Genomic DNA, 20,292 nt, shown 5'->3' on the forward strand with positions numbered 1-20,292 from the left:
TTTAATTGTTTGCATCTTTTAATTCATTCTACTCAAATATCAACTTAAAATACTGTTTAACAAGTTAAAAAAAATTAATGTTATTAGATTAAAAAAATTATATCGATTTAATTTTTAAAGTGTGAGATCAAAATGTATTAAAGTTTGACAAAAAAACGAATTTCATGTAAATTTAAGAACTAAAAACATATTTTATCTTTTAATTATTACTGTGATTATTTATTTTAATCATTTGGAACAATATATATAAAAAAATTTGTATCCATATTTCATTTTTTCAATTTTATTCTTTATTATTGTAACATCTCGTTTTCATAGTTTTTATACTATTAAACAAAACATTTAAATTTCAATAATTCAGAAGCAGATGATGACATAGGCCAGTATAATGTATAATACAGTCATCCACAAAATAACCATACATACACTAATCAATACATACAGCCCATACATTACTAAAGGGTTACAAAACACCCGGTCAGCTCAAAACAAAAGGGCTACAACTACTACTGGAAAGTCTAACATACTCATCTCCTGTCCCGGAGGGGTGTATCCTCACCTGCACCTATATCTGCTCACACCATTCAATAAGGACGATCATTGCATAAATAGAAGACACAAGGAACACACAACATACAAAAAGGGTAAGCTAACTTGAACCAAGAGCAACTCATGCAATTGTTACACTTAGGCAGAAAACAAAATTTATCTCACAATTTATCAAAATCATCCAATCAATCACAACCATAACACCACACACCATTCTAGACTCGATATCCGGATTATGTAAGTGGCATTGGAGCTCTCGGTGACTTGCACTTGAGACGGTTCCCAAACTCTGCAGAGTTTTAGGCACAAGGGGTATTCACCCAACCACTCTCAAGGTAAATCCCATCACCTCTATGACGGATCGGATTCATAGACCAGGACCTCCTGCTACTCCCCCCGACGTAATCCATCATACTCTACTTAAGTCTTAATGGTTACTAGGAGTGTCAGGATGCCACCAATACGAGTCCTCATGCCCTTACATTTACTAAAACCATTTCCTTAGAATTTCCCTTGAAATCCTAACTCCAACATATTCTCATTCATATCAGATTCACACTCAATTCCATCACACTGTCTATCATGCATAAGGATCACATACAAGATCAACCAGTATCATCTTAAGGCAATCAATATAGCATCATGTAATTGAAACAATGAGAAAACCAACTTCTGCAGGGAATCTCGCTTAGGCTAGAGGGTCTCGCCTAAGCTAGAGAGTTTATCTCGCTTAGGCGAGTTGCTCTCGCCTGGGCGAGACAGTGGCAAATTAAAATTCCTTGACGAACTCTCGCTCAGGCTAAACTGGCTTGCCTAGACGAGAAGTTATCTCGCTCAGGCGACTCCAGCTCGCCTAGGCAAGATTTCGCGCAGTGACAGGTAATCTTCTGGTATTTTCGCTCAGGCGAGAGCTGCTCGCCTGGGCGAAACTACCAGGAAATCCTCTCTGTTCTTCACATGCACGCTTGCTCAAAATCATCCACCACCCAATTTCACACACAAGCAGTCTCAAACACCAATTAAACGCCTAATCACACAATTAAATCACTCATGAACACAATTCACATTAAATTTAGTTGAAAAGTCAGCTTCCCTTACCTATATTCGAGTTAAAGTTTGGATGAAGACAACCTAGGAGAGGGGAGCAGAATTCCTCAGTCCGACCTAGAAGAATTCATCATCCAGCCACAAAGAAAGGATGAACACATGGTTAGGCTCTGAATGGAAACAGGAAATTCGAGTTGAATTTCGAAATTGAACTTTAAACCACAAGAGAGACTTACCTAAGAGAAGATTGGCTATGAGTGGAGGCAGCAGGAGGCTCAGGTGTGGCTTCCTCTCCAAAATCTGATTAAAAGTAAGGGTGGTGAGATAGCAGTAAGGATTCAGAGAGAGGGAGACAGAGGGAAGAGTTGAGTTTGCAGAGGAAATGAGAGGGAGGGGGGTTTGGCTTCTGTGTTTGGAAAAGAGGGGTGTTGCAATTATTATTTTAAAAAATATTTATTTTATAAATAATATATTTTAATCTGTTATTTTAAAAACTCTTGTTTTTAAAAATTATTTTATTTAATAATTATTTTAAATTAACAATTATATATTTTGAAAATAAATATTATTTAAATTAAAAAATGTGAATACGCGACATCGCTAGTCATAATAACGTAAATCCGCAAATTGAGAAATAGGTGTATGGGAATAAAGGGCTTACTTTTTACTTTGTTTTTCTTTCTCACCTCTTCTCTTCTACGTGAGGACAATTTCTTCCCGTATTTTCATAAACTTTTCCCCGCAACTCTAAAAGGATTCTATATTTTTTGTTTAAATTGCACAATTTGAAAACTGTTTCTGAAAATAAATAAAAAATTATAAATCATGTAAAAGTAAAAAATGACTTATAGTAAAAAAGTATTTTAATTGTGCAATATAGAAGACAAACAACTACAGGGTAATCTAAAATCTATTTTATTTTTCTTAACCTTCTTCAATTATTGTAATTTACATTTTACTCCTGTATTGAGTAATCAGAAAGTTATTTTTTGCTTTCGAAAGAAGAACATAACCTTTTTCTGTAGGGAGGTGGAAGAGGAAATTTATGAAAACGTAGGAAGAAACTGTCTTATAAAACCTCTTTAGACAGTAACAATAAGTGTTTGGATGGAGTGAGATAGAGAGTAATAAATTAACGTAAAATTTTATTTGTTTGGTTAAAGAGAGAAACAAGGAAGAAAAATTAGACGCATGAGATCCACTGAGTGGAGTAAAAGGAGAAATTTCAAGTGAAAAAGGACTATTGGGGAATGAAACCACTAATTTTGTTTGTCTTATAACTATAAATGGTAATAGGAAAATTAAATCTGCAAGAGAAGTCCTGAAAATTTTGGTATGAAAATGAGGAGGTAGTGGTTTGTTGATTATGTGATTAAAAAACTGCCAACGGCATTTCCCATTGCAAAAATACGACTGTACAAGATATTAACATGATATGAACTTAAAAACTGAAATCCCCTGTACGACTGGATTCTATTCTGAAATAGCTCCTAACCTAAAAATGTAATACATTGTATTTTGTACCCACCCCGATCAAATTTCTCATCCAAATCCAAAACCCTCACTTCCCTCATGAACTGCAAGCAGTAACCTCTCTTCCAAATGTTGTTTAGATGGATACTCCGGCAAATCTAATTGATTGAAACTGCATTAACAAAGCTCAGTTTTAGATCATTTTAAATCACACCACTGAAATTATCCATTACAACTGAAACCAAAGGGGAAAAACACATACCAAGTATGAGCAGAAGGTAAGTGATCAGGACTTCCATAGGCTTTGTGTATCTGAAACTTCTGGGACCCCGAAATTCCTTGAAGAGCACTAAACCCTTCCAAAGGCACCTGAAACATTGCATTGTAAATGTTTTTACCGCTTCAAGTTATTAAAAAAAGGTGTACACATTATTACCATATCATAATGAAGAGGTATGAAAAAACTCGTGCAATTGGACCACAAATCTTAAGATCTTACCAAAAGTAAGAAAATGTATTTTAATATAAAAATGATTAACTAATACATATAATCGTTGAAATTTAAGGAATGCTTTAAATACTGATTATAATATTAAAATTTATTTTATATTCAATTGCAATTACTAAGAAAAAAATCAAGCAGAAAGAGACAGACAAGAAAATTAGTCAAGATATCTTTTGTTTCAAAGAAAGGCTACAAAAGCCAACTTTATGGGTTTCAGGAACAAAAACCCGTTAGAGCTTCTTCAGCAGTTCAGTCAGATCTAGTAGAACACTAAAGAGACACACTGATGATCTGGCCAAAGAAAGAACAGACGATGATGCCCCAACAAATAATAGACAAGTCAGGTCAAGAGAGCGTAGAACAAATAGGAGACATAGAACAAGATCTAAAAGCTTTAGGAAAGGATTTTGAATGGTGTTAGAGAAAGCTTCAAAATTCAATGGCTTGCAGCAAAGAAAGGATCTAGGGAAAAAACAACAAAAAAGGAGTCTGGCTTTCCGGTTACCCAAACCCACAAAAGCCCAGTTGCATCAAACAAATTCAAATGATTAAAACCACAAATTCCAGGGCCCTACAAGTATGATCAGCTTTTGCACTTTGATCCTACTCCGGATCCAGCGGAGAGTCTTACAAAATGTGTAAGACCTTACAATTCGACGACCTTCATCACAATTTGGATACGCTACTAAGATCATTGCATGCATTCAGGAATAAAATTCAGTCACACTCATCTCATACTCTGCAGCAGCTGATCTCAATAGACTCACTCTTGACTAAAATGCTTCAGAAAGAATTTGAATACATGAAACATGTGCAATTTCAAGTAGATGGTATGGATTGTGTTCACATGCAATATATCCCGAATGAATGAGTAGCCTATTAAAATTTGAAAAGTTCCTGGATAGAAATATACCTTTGATGTGCCTGTCACAAACTGCAATAGCCTAGCCTTGTCTTCTTTGCTTAAACCTTGAACAACCTCCCAAAACCATTGGATAACTGGCGATGCAGCACTATATCCAGAATATTCGGTGTTTGCTCTCAAGTCGTCCACTGAAATAAAATAAGTAAAGCAACAGTCAAATTTGCCCTTCCAGGCAAATTCTCATTGGGAGAGCAATTGAACATTAATCACATCTGTTAAAAACTAATGTAAAGGACCGAGTCTCACAATCAATATCAGGAAGCCCACTGATCAATAATTCCAGCTCTTTATCATTGAATATTGATATCAACTCCCTGGGAATCAATTCATTGAACCCTTCCAAGAAAGAATTTATCTGAGGTCGAATAGCTGTTGTCAACCGATGCTCAGCAACCAAATCAACATATTGATGTTTGTTCTCCTCAGTAACTTTGATATTCCGTCCACCGGGAATCAACTCATAATCCGTCACCTAGATATATTTATAATTAAACCATAACAATGCATAATCCAACATTACATCTCAGTTTTAAGAGCATTGTAAATACCTCCGTTCGTTCATATAAGATCAATTTTTCCTCATCTGCGTCAATGCTAAAAGTAAGATCCAGAACATCACTGATATCATTCTGCAATCATTCCAGAAACAGAGACAATCATCAATAATTGAACAACAAACCAAGTGTGATTAGAATACAAAGGGAAGGAGAGGTCTACATAAATGCACTTGCCTCAAGCATCCATTTCAAATTTTTGAAATAATCAGGGTCAATGGCTTCAATATCATGATATGTAACTTTGACCCCAAGAATGTGCTTGTAAAATGATCGAGTAAAATGTACATCCAAGAGTTGACCATCAAATAATGCTTTTCCAACCTGGATAAGACAGAAAGGGGTATAAAAATAATCATATATGACTAAAAGAAAATATTCAAAACAGTTGAAAAGGGACCCACCACTCTACCAACAAATTTGAAATAAGATAAATGTTCTGTTTGGTAAACAGAGTTAGGGTTTGGCTGAAACGTTGATTCATTTCCCACTGTAGTAAAAAGCAGTGCTCCTTTATCAAAAATAACTCTGGACAACAATTGATACCATTCCCTTGTAAGCCCACCTGCATCAATACCCTCCTCCCCTTGGAAGTGAACAGTCAACCTTCCCTTCAAATCTTGAGTTGATCTCATACGAAGCTGGTTATAAGAATCTTCTAGAACATATGCCCTTCTCACTGATATTCTCAAGGGGCTATGGTGATGGTCGTGCTGATGCTTAATTTTTGAACGGAAATGGGCTCGTTTATTATCAAAGTCAATAAATCTAGGAACCTTCAGCATAAGTGAGAAAGATTTCTCGAGCAAACCAGGGTTTTGCCTTATAAAAGCATTTAGTAGCTTCCTATGCTTCTCTGAGAACCGTACAAAAGCAGCATGTTTCTCGTCTACTTTTGCAGAAGTTCCAGATGCTTTCTGGGGAGCAGATGTGCTAGCATACTCAACATCAGAAATAACAGGAATACTTGATTCATGACTAGCATCTGGCTGAGCGGGATGCAATTTCTCACAGACCACAAAGAAAGATTCAATGTACGGTAATATATTTTGAGAACCAGCTGGTAGCGGAGACATTACACCAGACGGTTTAGACACAAATGTACTAGAAGATGTCAAAGACTCGGATGCAGACTCTGAGTAAAATTCTATCTTACTTATGCAACAGCTCAGCTCATGCCACAAAGGCTCTAATACTGAATTGATTTCCCAAACCTCAGAAAGGGCAGGAATACCTTTATCATTCTCCTTCCCAGTCAGTAAAGTTACAAGGGAACTCAACGCTTGCAAAACTCTCAAAATTGAAGCTCCATCCGTAGAAGTAGTACTGAGCAGTGATTTCATTGCTTCACCGAAGACACGTAACTCATTCATTGCAGATGAAGTCAACTTTTGAACTGCTTCTGCCAGCTCAGTGACAAAAAGCTCACAATGACTTGGAGCTATGGCCACTAATTTCTTCATTACCTCCGCAACAAGAGTATATGCATTATCTGACAAACTGACAGGAATGCACAAAATGTCAGATCAACTCCAAGGTTAATAAAACAACTTTGTATATCAATATCAACAATAGTTACATAGCTTAGCTAGAAGCTCTAATTGGTGAATACTTCAACTGTGGCATTACAAACAAAAATGCGAGCAAATGCACATATCAATAAAAATGACTATCAATGATTCTATGTCACGAATTAAACCGCCCCCCACCCATACACTGTCAAAAACACAAAATCTCCTAGTCATTATGAAAAGGTACACAAAAATGCAGAAATGCTGACAACAAGCATAGGCCAATCACATACCCTTCTTGTGCAAGCAGGGAGCAGAGGAGCCGGAGTTCTGCTTTCCGAAGATTACTCAACACTCCATGTGAATCACATTCGACTTTATGACCAGAAGATGTGGGTTTGGAGGAACCCTCAACATCAGTAGATTTGTCATCTCCAGATGATAAAATATTAGAATCTGCATTCACATCTGCCTCCACGGCAGAAATTTGTGGACCCGATGGCAGGTTAGTAGATATCAGGGACTTGTCAGATGACTTGTTTCCAGCACTATCAATGATCACATCCAGTAAATTTAGCAGCTGAAAACACACCACAGTTACATGATATTATGTCAGCACCGACTGAAACTCTGATGGCACGTAAAATTAAATGACAAAGATGCCAATAAAACCAAAGCATCACCTGCTCAAGATGGGCTATGCTCCGCAAATAAAGTGGTTGGTTCAAGAGACCCAAAAGCATTGCAATGGAGACGTACCCTTCATTACTTTCACTTATATTTTCTTCACCTTCAACAACTATCACAGCTTTGCCCCGTGCGTCAACTGGTTCTTTAATTGCAGGGTGAGGTAGTCTAAACTGAAGCAAAATTTTAGCCACGTACAGATGATTGCGAGCAAGATAAGTGAGAGTTTCAAGTATTCTACGAGACAGCAATGGGGGAACTCCTATGTGATTGAAAAATAGGAAAGGTATTAATAAATCCATTCCCAAAAAAAAAACAAATATTAAAAATGGACAATTCAGTATGCAAAAGCTCATGAAATAAGAAAATAAAATACATTTCAGACAACTCATAATTGGGAAGATTCACAACAATAAGCACCAATGACAAATTGTATTTATGCTGCATAATCAAGTATTCTTACCATCAAAAGATTGAGGACGTGAATACATTACATTGCTCTGACAACCATATAATCTATATGGTGGTTCAACTTTACTAAAATAACTGACAGGCCTTTTAACATCAAGCATTAGTAAGTCCATCAGAATTCTCACTAGAGAGATTCTCGTTTCACTATGAGCACAAAGATTTAAAAGAAGCCTCTGGAGTTGGCCCTTGTAGAGTGGCTGCAAAAAAATAAACAAAGAATTGTAGGGAATAAAGAATGACTCTTATTGAAGGACTTCTTCGAATCACAAAGTAATACCTGCACTACGCGAAATAACCGAATCATAGCATGCAAAGCTTCTGTATCAACAAGAGGTGCTCCATCAGCTTCAACAACCTTAGATCCACCAGACCGGCGAGAAGAAATGGTTCCCCCAGCTGCATCCAAACCAGAACCAACACCTTCTCGTCTTGAAGTCTCCCCTCTTCGACTTCTCGGATACATACCAAACACAGTACGACTGTAACGATGAGCAAACCTCTCCCGCAACATATTTGCCTCAGCAACAAGAGCAGGTGTAAGACTGGCAAGAATAGTATCTGGTGATGTTAACAGAACCTGAAAAGGGGAAAAAACTTAAAATCACAGATAATCTCACTTTTATATAACAGTGAACGTATAAACTTGCCTCTTCTCGTAAGTCTGATGGAAAAGTTGCAATTATTGAGACCGTATCCATTTCCACAGGTTGCCCTTCCAGCTCCTGAGACTGATGCAATCTCTGTGCTTGCTGCTGAGCTAAAACTTCTGCTCTAATATCAGCTGGAAGAGCAGCAAGGAACTCTGGATCAATATCCCCAGTGTTTTGAGACTCAACATTTGATGGCTGAGCCGCTTGACCCTGCTGAGCTGAGAGGACTTCGGCACGCAGCTCCTCAGGAAGAGCATCAAGAAAAGCAGGATCAATAGCTCCTGATCCTGCATCACTGTTTACAGGCTGCTCTGCTGCTGCTGGACCATCTTGATCTGCATCATGGCTTGAATTTTCAGAAACTTCAGTAACACTGTGAAGGGACGCATCTCTTCCAACAGGAGAAAATTGAGTCAAAGGCGTATTTGCTCTTCTTGTGCGGGCAGCCTGTGAATCACCTGCTATCCTATCTGCAGAAACCTGCCTTTCACCACCATCATCATGGCCATCAGCACTTCCAATCTCAACATCCAAGCTCCTAAGGCTTTCACCAAAAGTTGCTCCACTACCACTACTCTCCTGGCTGACAGCTTCAACATCTCTCACATTCCCATCATTATGTTCAAATTGCATCTCAACTGCCTGAGATTGCGTGCTTAAAACATTTGCTTGTGAAGGATCAGTCCCTGTTGGTCTGGCATCCACGTTACTATTATCAATGACTGAAGGAGGTATTGTACTAACTTCCAGAATAGGATTACTTTCAACGGGGACATCTGGCATTGCACCTCCTGCATCCTGTGCCTGGGTGATTCCAACTTTACCATGAGAGACGGCTTCTGCTATGTTCTGATTGGATGACTTTTCGGCACTCGGTCGCCTCAATTGATTGACAAGCAACTCCTCAAGCCCTTGTGGAACAACAACAGCACTTGTCCCACCACTTTGTTGGTAATTATCAGTCCACAAGTGCAAACGTTGGGCTTGGCGTCCACTTCTCAGGGATCGAAATATATTATCCAAACCCACTGAGTTGTTCTCCAATGAACTATCTGAAATATTTAAACAACATAACAAAAAGCCCAAATGTCATCAAAAAATCAAGTCTTGAAACAACTAATACGCTAAGAAAAACACGTCGCTGAAATAGATTATCAATAACAAGAAAATTCAGAGAAACTAGCCTGATTGCCCAGTAGGTGGTGGGAAAGAAGAAGGTTCAAGCAAGAGTGGATGACGAGCAGGCAAGGCAGTATCACCAGTTCTGCCCAAAAGACTATAAATAGATGTTGTCCGTCCAGGACGTCTAGATCCAAAAACTTCAAGTGGCATCACATGAAAAGCCTCATTTGCAAAACTATTATCTCTGCCAAAAACGTCAATATGGTCAAAAACATTAATTCCATTAATTCCCTCCTCAAGTCGTAGTATAACACCATCTTCATCTTCCTCATCATCCTCATCCTCTTCCTCCATCACTTCATCATCAAAATCTTCATCATCAATCTCATGTTCATCTTGATCTGTGTCAGGAAGCGGCAAATGATGGGCTTCTTCCAAATCATTGTGTTCCTCGTCATCCTCCTCATCTTCATCTACATCCTCACCTTCATCACCAGACATATCATCGTCATCTTCATCAAGGTTTTCTTGGCCACGAGGTTGAATTTCAAACTGTAGACCCACATTTTCCATTCCATTTTCAAGATCTCTTGCATCCTCAGAATTCTCATGCATGTAATCATCCTCATTACCAGGAGCAAAACTCCCATCAAGATCTTGATCATGTTCCATATCATCAGTAACAGCTTCTGACCCACCACCATAGGAGCGAACTGCATAAGACCTGACATGGTCAACTTGAAGGGAATCGGGATTGGCTTGTGAGGTCGTTTCCATGGACTGAGAGATCTCACCAATATTATTAGTTCCTCCAGGTTGACTTAGAACAGAAGGTTTTGCAGAAATATCACCCTTCCCTGTACTAGAGTCAACTGAATGGACATGCTCCTTGGTTACCAATTCAAGAGCTTTAATAATGCCAGTAGCAACTTCAGATGAATCAGGATGGTCAAGGTCCAAAACTTGTAGAGTACAAGTGAATGGTTTAACCAATCCAGAATCAATAAAAGTGGTGGTGGCCTCAGCTGAGATGGATGAACCAGCAGGTGTTCGAGCAGCCAAAACATCATTCAATAGATCAACAAAAACCTGAACTTCATTTCCTGGACTCCTAATGCCATGACATAAATCAACAAATTCATTGATGATATAACTAATCTCACTAAAAACCCTTTTCCTTGCCTCTGTAGACCGAACACAGGCAGCCACCAAAAACTGGTTGGCCCTGGTTGCTAATTTTTGCCTCCAATCCCCATCAACTTTCTTGTCCTTCTTTGAGTTTCTAGAACATGGAAGAAAATTATGAAGAATATGACAGAATATCCCACCCATGCTTAAACCTGCAGGACTCTTTTGATAAGAAGCCCTAATGCTGCTCATTTCAGCATCTCGTCGAAGTAGAACATGAACAGATGATGAATACATCAATAATATCTCTGTCAGAAGCTTTAGAATGAAGACAGTCTTTGCAAGTGATGCAGAAGCATCCTGACTACCAGTTTCATTGTCCTCAGACATGGTGGCAACAGCTTTTCCTTTCCCTTTAGCCAAGGAGACATCAATTTCCATATCAGTTGATGCTGCGTTTCTGGGAAGAGCATTTGAAGCAATGTCATCCTTCAGAGGGGGAATAAAAGTGCAAATAGATTCAAGAAGAAGTTCTATTACATTAATAAAGCTTTGGGTAGGCTTTTTGTGACTTTTGGCACTCTTGGTATTTGAATCATTAATTTTGCCATTGACAGAAGGTGAGGTGATTGTATTTCCCAAACTAACTTTCCCATCACTGTTCTGTACTTTATCTTTCTCCTTAGCTTTGTCTTTATCCCTGTCTTTCAACAAGACAATGTACGGCCTCTCACCAACCATTTCAACTTGACACACAGATTGAGCAGCTAGCATAAAAGTTGCTGGATCCCGAGAAACCACAGAAGCTAAATTTGAAAGGAAATTATGAGGATTGACCCTTCCATTTGGATGACGGTTGGATGCAATTATGAGACTATGTTTTATCTCAGATTCCATCGCAAGTTGGAGTGTTTGTGGATCTTCAAGAACATGACGAACAATACTGGCAGCAACATTATCAAACCCAGGGAAGAGGCTGCTGGTTGGCAAAGAAAGAAGTAGACTTAGCCCACCAGCATCCAAAAAGGTAAGAGCTACAGAATGATTCCTTGTAAGATTGGAACACAGTAACAGAACAGCATGCATTGTATCGGATGGAAGCTGATTCTTCATACAACTACAAGCAATCTCAACCAGTCTCTTCTGTTCATGTATATCAGCATACTTCATACTGAGTCCAAATGCAGACTGCAACCTGTTTTGCTTATCTTCATCAATGGTAATTGATACCTGCTGGCTATTCACAGGTTCCTTCTTCAACTGCTCAGTAATTTCAGAATTCAATTTTTGATCCACTTGCAACAACCTGTCTAGTGCTAGGAAAGCAGCAGTGACCCATTTTGGTATGTGCTGCTTCTCCCTGCTATCTAGACTAGAATCCCACTGGAACAGTAGATCAGAGGCAATTTTAATCATACCACTCTTAGATGCAGCTTCCCTAGCTAAAGAATCCTCATTAAGAATTAACGCAAGAACATGAAAAAGAGCAGCCAGGATGGCATAATTTCCATTGTTAGAAACCAAACCACATTCTTTTATCCGTTCCACAATAAAAGAGACCACATTAGTTCTATGTTGACCATCATCCTGAGAGCAAATCATCACAAGCAAGTCACGGACCGGAAAAGCAAGTGGATCCTTTGACAAAAGTTTTGTGCAAGTAGATAGCAACTCATCAACAGGAGGAAGTTGGACCATCTCTTCCTCAAGATGTTGGGTATTGTCATTAGCAGCTGCATCCTTTGAATCTGATTCAGAGTTTCCAAGGGACATGGCAAGTGCGCGGGCAAGTTCATCATCTTCTTGTGTCTCCTCTGGATGAGAGAACAACCACTCCATTGCCAACTCCACACTATTTGACCCAACTTGCCTCAAAGCTTCTTCTGCTCTAGACCTGGTAAAACCCATCTCTACAATGGTTGAAATCGTTGTTTCATTAGGAGGTGGCCCAGTAATACGAGCACCACCACTACCATTCACATTTTTAACTTCAATGCCTGTGTAGACATGCTTAATTATAGAAATAACTGTAGAGATAAACTCGTAACTACAATCAACAAACTGGGGATGAGTCCAAACAGGAAGTACAGTCTTCATTACTCTGGATTGAAGGACCTTCACAAAAGTCTCAGCATCCCTTGGGAAAGGTGCGTCACCATTAGTGAGGGGTTGTGCAAGCAAATGCTTTGTGAATGATGACAATATAAAAGAAGAAGTCACTAGATGGTCCATCAATTTCCCATAACTAGCCAAGGAGCCATAAATCCAACAACTATCTGAATCTTCCTTGTCATCCTGCTTTGCATTTGCATCATCAGTATCCATGGGTGAAGCAGGGGCCCGATTAACTGTAAAGAGCAGCTGACTGGTAGCTTCAAAGGTAGTTAATACAATTTCAATAACACCACGTCCATACAAGCAATTTAGCAGAATAGGGTTGCAAGAATCTAGCCTCTCCATTAGAATATTATCCATAAAATCAATCACCTTCCCAAAATATCGACATTTTGTTGATATGGATTCTTCTGTTCCAGAAAGATTTACACAACGGCCACCATAGTTCATGTGATCAAAAGCAATGGATGCAAAAGTAGAAGCCACTGATTTGGAGGCAGGACTTACATTCACAACATCATCACGTCGACGTGAAGGTAGCAACATTACTTTTCCCAACTCTTGGAATAAATGGGTAATGTGAAATGAAAGTGATCTAACCATGTCACAACAGGAGGTATAATATGGTCTCTGCTTGTCAGATTCCTTCTTATGAGCAGTCTCAGAAGTATCATCTGACCCAGAATGCTGGACCTGGTTACTAGAACTTGACCGCATGTTAGATGATGGCCCAATTGAAATTGATCTATGTTGAGAACCAGGGGAACGGCCCAAATCTCGATACAGATTTATAAGGTTAAAAAACTGAGATTCAACGCTCCATCCAGGTGTTCTCCTTCTTAATAATGGATCAAGAAACTGCCTGAAAGAATTGAATCTTTGCTCTTCACTTTCAATTGCATCCCCTTCTGCCTGTTGTGAACTAGAAGAATAAATACCATCTTCGTCATTCTCAGGCTTTCTATTTTCGAGTAGAGCAATTTGCCACAGAACTTCACGATGTACAAGCCCAATATCTTCAAGAACATCCTTACTCCCATTTCCAAATTCCGTAAGCAATGCAGTCACCCAACGATTGTCTTTTGATGTAGCGAGAAATAGAAGGAACTCAACCACAAAAAGTGAAGAAAAGAAGCCACCATCAGATGTCATCCTTGGATCCAACAACAAAGGTTCAGGAGCTGCATTAAATCCCTCTAAAGCTTTCTTCAAGTGCTCCCTAAGGGAAGAACAGAAGGCACGTGCCAGAGGAATGGAATGATGTTGAGCAAACCCTTTAAATACCATAGTGCTATGTAAAGCAATAGACATGCCATCTGAGGATTGTGCAATAGAGGGGCGTAACAACAACTTCAACAAAGCTTCAATTCCTGATTTTTCAACAAACAAACGGCATGTCTCACCATTTTCTATAGTTCTTTGAACCAATACCATCAAATGAAAAACACATAGCTGAATAAACTGCTCATCACTCATCCCTTCTATAGCTGAACTGGATGTACCGACAATGCAACACTGGCCTTCATTTTCTTTGTTTTTAGAATCTGTTTCCATTGCAGTGCTCTCAGCTTTTCCAGAAGACCCTATATTTTTTCCATCCCCAAAGGATGCAATCTTGTGGATGATTTCAATGATGATATCAACACCGGTGCTTCTCAGTGAAGATACATGCCGTAGAAGTTCCTCCACAGCATTCGCCAAAGGAACAATAGCCTCATTCATGGCTAAAACATACTTCTTGCTAGTGAAAATGTCAAAAAGGAACCGTAGTGATGAAGATTCTCTAACAGCCTCTAACCCTTTGGCATTGAGACAAATAGCCCCAAGACCATTTGGAATGCATGACAAAGCCTTTGATGAAGGAAGTATGTCAGATCCAACTGACAATAAAAACGCATCAGGAAGACCCATTTCATGCAGTGCAGAAAAACATGTTGGATCTTTGTGGATTATTTCACTCATAACAGTAACAGCTGAAAATAGATGTCACCACCAAACTTATCTACATTCTGAAAAATTAAGTTGAGAGTTGTAGGTAATGGACTGTCATGAGAATGCTGAGATCTGGTAGAGTTTGTAGGCGCATATGTTGCAGAACCAAGCGCCTTAAGGGAGACCTTTATGAGCCTCTTCTGGGATTGCAATTGATCAGTATTATGTCTAAAGCTTTCACCAGTAAGCATCATGCTATCAGTTTCTCCAACTAAACCAATGACTCTGTGTACCTCTTTCTGTAATCTTTGAGTCAAAAGTTCAATGCCCCCCAATTCTCTAAACAATGATACAGATGAGCTACTATAATCCATAAGCTTCTGAAGAGTTTTGACAGCAAAACAGACAAGATGAATATGTGTAGGATCAAAATCCTCCAGCAAAGGCAAGAAAGTAGGCACCATACCAGAACCTCTAATATTATTTGCAGATGTCGAGGTTGAAACCACATGGAGCAGATAGAACTGAAGAAGTGCTTCAACAAAGGCAAGGGATGATGGATCATTAGAACTCTTCAATGACAAAATAGCCCTTTGGAGCACATTCAGGAGTATCATGCGGTTCCCACCAGCAAAAGTTAAATTAGATCCACTGAGTATCCGGGCTCGATGATGTGATGATGTACATGCTGCTAATTGAGCTCCTAAAGCAAGCATTGCAAGTGTTCTAATAGATCCAGATACAACTTCCTCTGATCGGACAATTCTAATCAATTCATTTGTATATTCTGGTTCATTAGCAAAAAAGGAGACAAGTTCTTCCTGTGCATCACCAGACTGCACTAGAACAATGAAAGCCAGTAGGCAAATTCTGCTGTAAAGCCTGCATATTCTAGGAGACCGAAAGGCCCGAGCATATCTGATTCTAGTGAGCAAGGAAAATCTGAGCTCAGAAGGAATGCTATATTGTTCAATGCACTGCTTCATCAATGACAAATCATCTTCTTTGCACAGATGTAAATCTGGCATGTGTATAACTGTTGTGCCAGTGGAAACTGCCTCTGCACTTTGTTCCTTGCTCTGGGCACTGGGAGCATGCAATTCAAAATAAAGGGTAGTACCTATGCGATAATTTGATTGGTCATGACCAATCTTTGTAATATCAGAAGGAAATAAGCTCAGTGCTTCATCTTGGGCATCCTCATTTGCCATAATACAAGTGTACAATCCCAGACCTTCCTCCTTGCTTCCCCAGCCCTGAGCTAGAGACAAAAGATAGCTGTTCACCGAACCACAACAAATCATCTTTGTACTTCCATGAAGCTTAGAGGGGTTAATTTTTACAAGCGCAGAAAGAGTTTCCAATGCAGCAATAAGAATCTCAGGATCTGTCGATGCAAGTAAAAGCTTGAAATGCTGAAGAGGAACAGATAAAGATAAAATATCAGAAATAAAAGTTTAAAATATATATAAAAAAAAAAAAAACACTTGACTAAAACAAACAGGGGAAGGAATTAAGAAAAATATATCAATTGAGACCAGGCATAGATAATACACAATTGACCAACTAACCTCTAAGCCATCAAAGGAACTTTTGTTTGCACAGTTCTCTAAAATTATCTGTGTCACTCGTAATATTTGCAGAATTGCATGTTTTGGTAATGGGCTGCCGTCTTCTAGATTATCTAACAAAGTCAAATCGTTTCTACATGACAAATAAGTCTTGAAGTATGTATCAAAATGAAGCAACAATGGTCTCCAGTGATGGAAATTCCCCTGATGTAAAAGAAAGGCTTAAGCACGGAGAAAATAAAATAAATTACTCATTGCAACAAACAATCAGACTAAAATGGCAAAACCTTATTGTACTCCCACCGAAAGCCAGAAAGCGGAATGGCAATATCTTGTAATGGACATTTGATAATCTTCTCAATGAATCCTTTGATCTTAGGAGGCTGAAACCAGTCAACCACCAAAATAAAATGACATAACATGGATGTTGGGTAAGGAAATGAATGAAGATGTCTAAAAATATAATAACATCTAAATAAATAATACAAAGGAACATAAGAATACACAATTTGAAATGCAGTTGAAGCAAATTTGCAAATATATTCAACTTCATAAATTTGTTTGTGACAATCAGTGTTGACTGAGGAGTGACAGTATAACTCAAATGTTTAGAAAAAGGAAATTGTCACCAAATAACATTAATATTACCAAAAGGAATGGATATAAATAAATGGAGCAGACTCAATTTAAATGAAGAGTCGTGGTAATTGCCACTTTAAACAATGCATGCACAGAAAGAAGTACCAAAACCTAAAGCTGTTCAAAAGCCACAAGCTGCTATTTCTCCTTAATGAGTAACAGGGTATGTTCACACTTCTGTATTCTGTATACAGAAAATTAAAGTCATGTAACCTATCAAAGCCTAAGATACACAGTACACAACATGAAATCAGTATATTAGAATATCTACTTTAGTGAGAAAATAAGAGTAAAATTGGGAGTTTTCTCTTAAATTTTGCATTAAATATTTTAAAAAAACATGGTGATGGGCTCTCTTGATGATAACTGACTAACTACCTCTAAGTTGGTCAGTGTTCCAACAGAAAGAAACAATGAATACAAAACCATATGCTTCAGTGATAAAATGTAGAGAATGCCACAAAAAATAAGAAGCTAGAAAAAAAAAGAGTAAACTAGAGAGTTCTCTAAATTTGAATAAACTCCCTTGCCCAAAATGAGTTCCAACATTTTAACTGTCTAACTATCTCTAAGTCAGTTATGAGGGGGATAGAAGCTATGACTACACTACATTCTACTACACATGTAGTTTTCTCTAGTGACCTTGAATACGACAGTAAATAATGATAAAATATCAACTACTTGTAAGTAATATGGATAGAATTGGAGCTTATGAATCATATTCTAATATTCAGTGTTTAAATTAGACAACAAAAATGCATCCAGGAGGCCTGAGTTCTATCAATACTTACATAAATTTATGCATAGTGCAACTTTTATGAGAAACAGATGATTACATGCTGATTAAACCAGCTCTAGTAAGTGACTGGTGAAATCAGCAGATAAGGTAAACAAGTAACAGTTTAATATACTCAAATTTTGAGGTAACAAACTAGTACAAATACCATTATCTTAACTGTATATTATTTAGTTCAGTGATGTTCAGTGATGAATACATCGGCTTATAAATTTAAAACACGGTAACTAACTATGCTTCATTTGTAAATATTTTAAACAAACTTGTAGCAAAGGCATCTTATATACTGCATATTATAATGGTAGAAAGAACTATTAAAATGAATAGAAAAAATCAAATACAACACCCAAAATTCAAACAAGTACACAATTGAGTTACTTATTCTAAACTTTTTTAGTTAGTGGTAAATAGTTTTGAGACAAATCCCATTTCAGTCCATGTAAGACTAAAATGGGAGAGCTCAGTTTACCTTTCAAACGCACTGCCAAACAAAACATAAACTACAGAAACAGTAATGTAGCAATAATGAACTCCACATCAAAAATTATGGATTAATTCCATGTACAACTATTTTTGCTAGCTTTCTACCAATTTGAAGAAAACATAAACTCAGTAATATGCTTTACTAATTAAAAAAAATGCATTTGGTGGTCGTCGAAGCAAAAAAAAAATCAACTTTTTCCTAAGAATTAACACAGTTACAACAGAGAAAACAACTTCCAATCATAAATACCAGCAACACATTCAAATTTTCGATCAACAAACACAAGTACAATGCATAAACCAGACTATCAATAACTAAATACAATCAACCAAATGCATAGTGCTCTAATATCCCTGCTACATGAAAACATTATTCAGTTTCAATATTTTCTTTAGAAAACAAAACTCTTAATAACAAACACACACGAAAAAAAAATTTATGGTTCTCACAATCAGATGAATGAAGTCAGAAAGACAGAATCCACCAACAACTAAAACACAAACTTCTATCCTTGAACGCAATTCATATCAAGGCATGCAATTCATATCAAGGCACACACGCTATATTTTTTATCACGTCATATATCAATGTCAAGCAATAAGAATCCTAATCCTAACTATATATCAATGTCAAGCAATAAGAATCCTAATCCTAACTATAGGTTTCGTCCTTAAACCATATTAGAAAACATTAATCCCTATTATTAGCAAACACAACAACACAATGCATATTAGATAGAGAGGATAAACAAAAGACACACTCACAGGCTCAGTGTCCAACTTAACAGAAGGACCAATGGCACCTTCGTTGGACAGAAGCTGGCGCAGCCTCGAAGGCCAACTCGATCTTAGGGTTGTCATCTCACCTCAACAGTACACTGAACCACCACCTAAAACCGAAACCAAAAGCAAAATCAAAACCAAATCACAATCTCTATGAAATACGATCAAATTAACAAGTTTATGAAACAGAATAGGTCGATAACAATCCGCGATTGCGCCGAAGCGATTACTGACACGGAATCAGCAATTGGTGTGGAAAAACTGGATCAAGTTGTTGGCAAAGTACCTGAGAGATGAGAGAGAAAGGAGAAAGATGCACACACATTCGAAGGACTACGATAAGAAGAAAAAGTGAAACCCCAATCAGAGAGGGAGAGAGAAAGGGATGAGAATCCTTGCTTTGTGTCTGCGAAGTGAGAAGAAATTTGATTTTACTTTCAACACAATTTTTTGTGCCCTCTGTGGTAACGAGAGTGTTATATAGAGTGAGGACTGAGGCTGGTTGAGTCCTTCTTTTCCTTGCTTACACTATGGGGTCTTCTAAGCGCGCGTTTTTTTCCCTTTTTACCCCTAGGTTTATTGGTATTCCAACGTGGGTGTTTCCTTTGTTTGCTTAGTTTGTTTAGTCTTGTTGACTTTTGCCTTTGAAGTATCACATTTTAGATATAAAAAAAATAATCATATTCTACATCATTTTACTTTAATCTTTTATTTGATTTGATGTCACATCAAACTAAAAAATGAACTTATTAGACGGTGTGATACTAAGTAAGTTTATTATTTTGTTAAGAACAAATAGAAAAGTTCGTGTTGGGATAAGTAGGAAAATATGTTTTTTGCATGATTTAAATTGTTTGCTGACTTAATAACACATTATTAAAATTTATTGCATTTTATTAGTCTGGATTTTTTATGGAGGAGGTGACTAAGAAAAATAAAATAAAATATATTTATAATATTTAAGAATTTGATCAATTCTTTATTTAAAAGAATGCAAAAATCCAATTACTTTATTAACTGTAAAGGTAACTTTTAATATAATTTTTATGAATTCAATGATATCTGGTAATTTTTACTATTAAATTTTTGAAAAAAATGGTAGTGATAATAAGTAACTTTATTTCTCTCACACATACGCGCATGTACGGTGACGCAAGTAAAATGAAAACATTACTATTACAAAAATGAGAACTTTAGATATAACTCATTCAACCACATATATATATATATATATATATATATATATATATATATATATATATATATATTAAAATAAGTTGAGAATCATTAATTTTTATTCTTTAATTTGTGAAGATATTGAAATAAAATATAATTATATTTTACATATTAT

The 20,292-nt window shown here is 37.4% G+C and overlaps 1 protein-coding gene across 1 annotated transcript; it reads right to left on the reverse strand.

Moving 5' to 3' along the window:
- Positions 1–2,924: 2,924 nt before the first annotated feature.
- LOC114193303 (E3 ubiquitin-protein ligase UPL1-like) lies at positions 2,925–19,400 on the reverse strand. Its single transcript, XM_028083037.1, is given in 18 exon segments — positions 2,925–3,241; positions 3,332–3,438; positions 4,488–4,627; positions 4,746–4,971; positions 5,048–5,128; positions 5,231–5,377; positions 5,458–6,553; positions 6,858–7,144; positions 7,248–7,513; positions 7,715–7,919; positions 8,000–8,299; positions 8,370–9,424; positions 9,557–14,716; positions 14,719–16,084; positions 16,241–16,444; positions 16,528–16,623; positions 18,924–19,048; positions 19,228–19,400. Coding segments are annotated over 17 exon segments (10,935 nt in total). The 5' UTR covers positions 19,020–19,048; positions 19,228–19,400; the 3' UTR covers positions 2,925–3,138.
- Positions 19,401–20,292: the final 892 nt, after the last annotated feature.

This window comes from Vigna unguiculata, chromosome 8, assembly GCF_004118075.2.
Source record: "Vigna unguiculata cultivar IT97K-499-35 chromosome 8, ASM411807v1, whole genome shotgun sequence".
In the NCBI taxonomy this organism is placed as follows: Eukaryota; Viridiplantae; Streptophyta; class Magnoliopsida; order Fabales; family Fabaceae; genus Vigna; species Vigna unguiculata.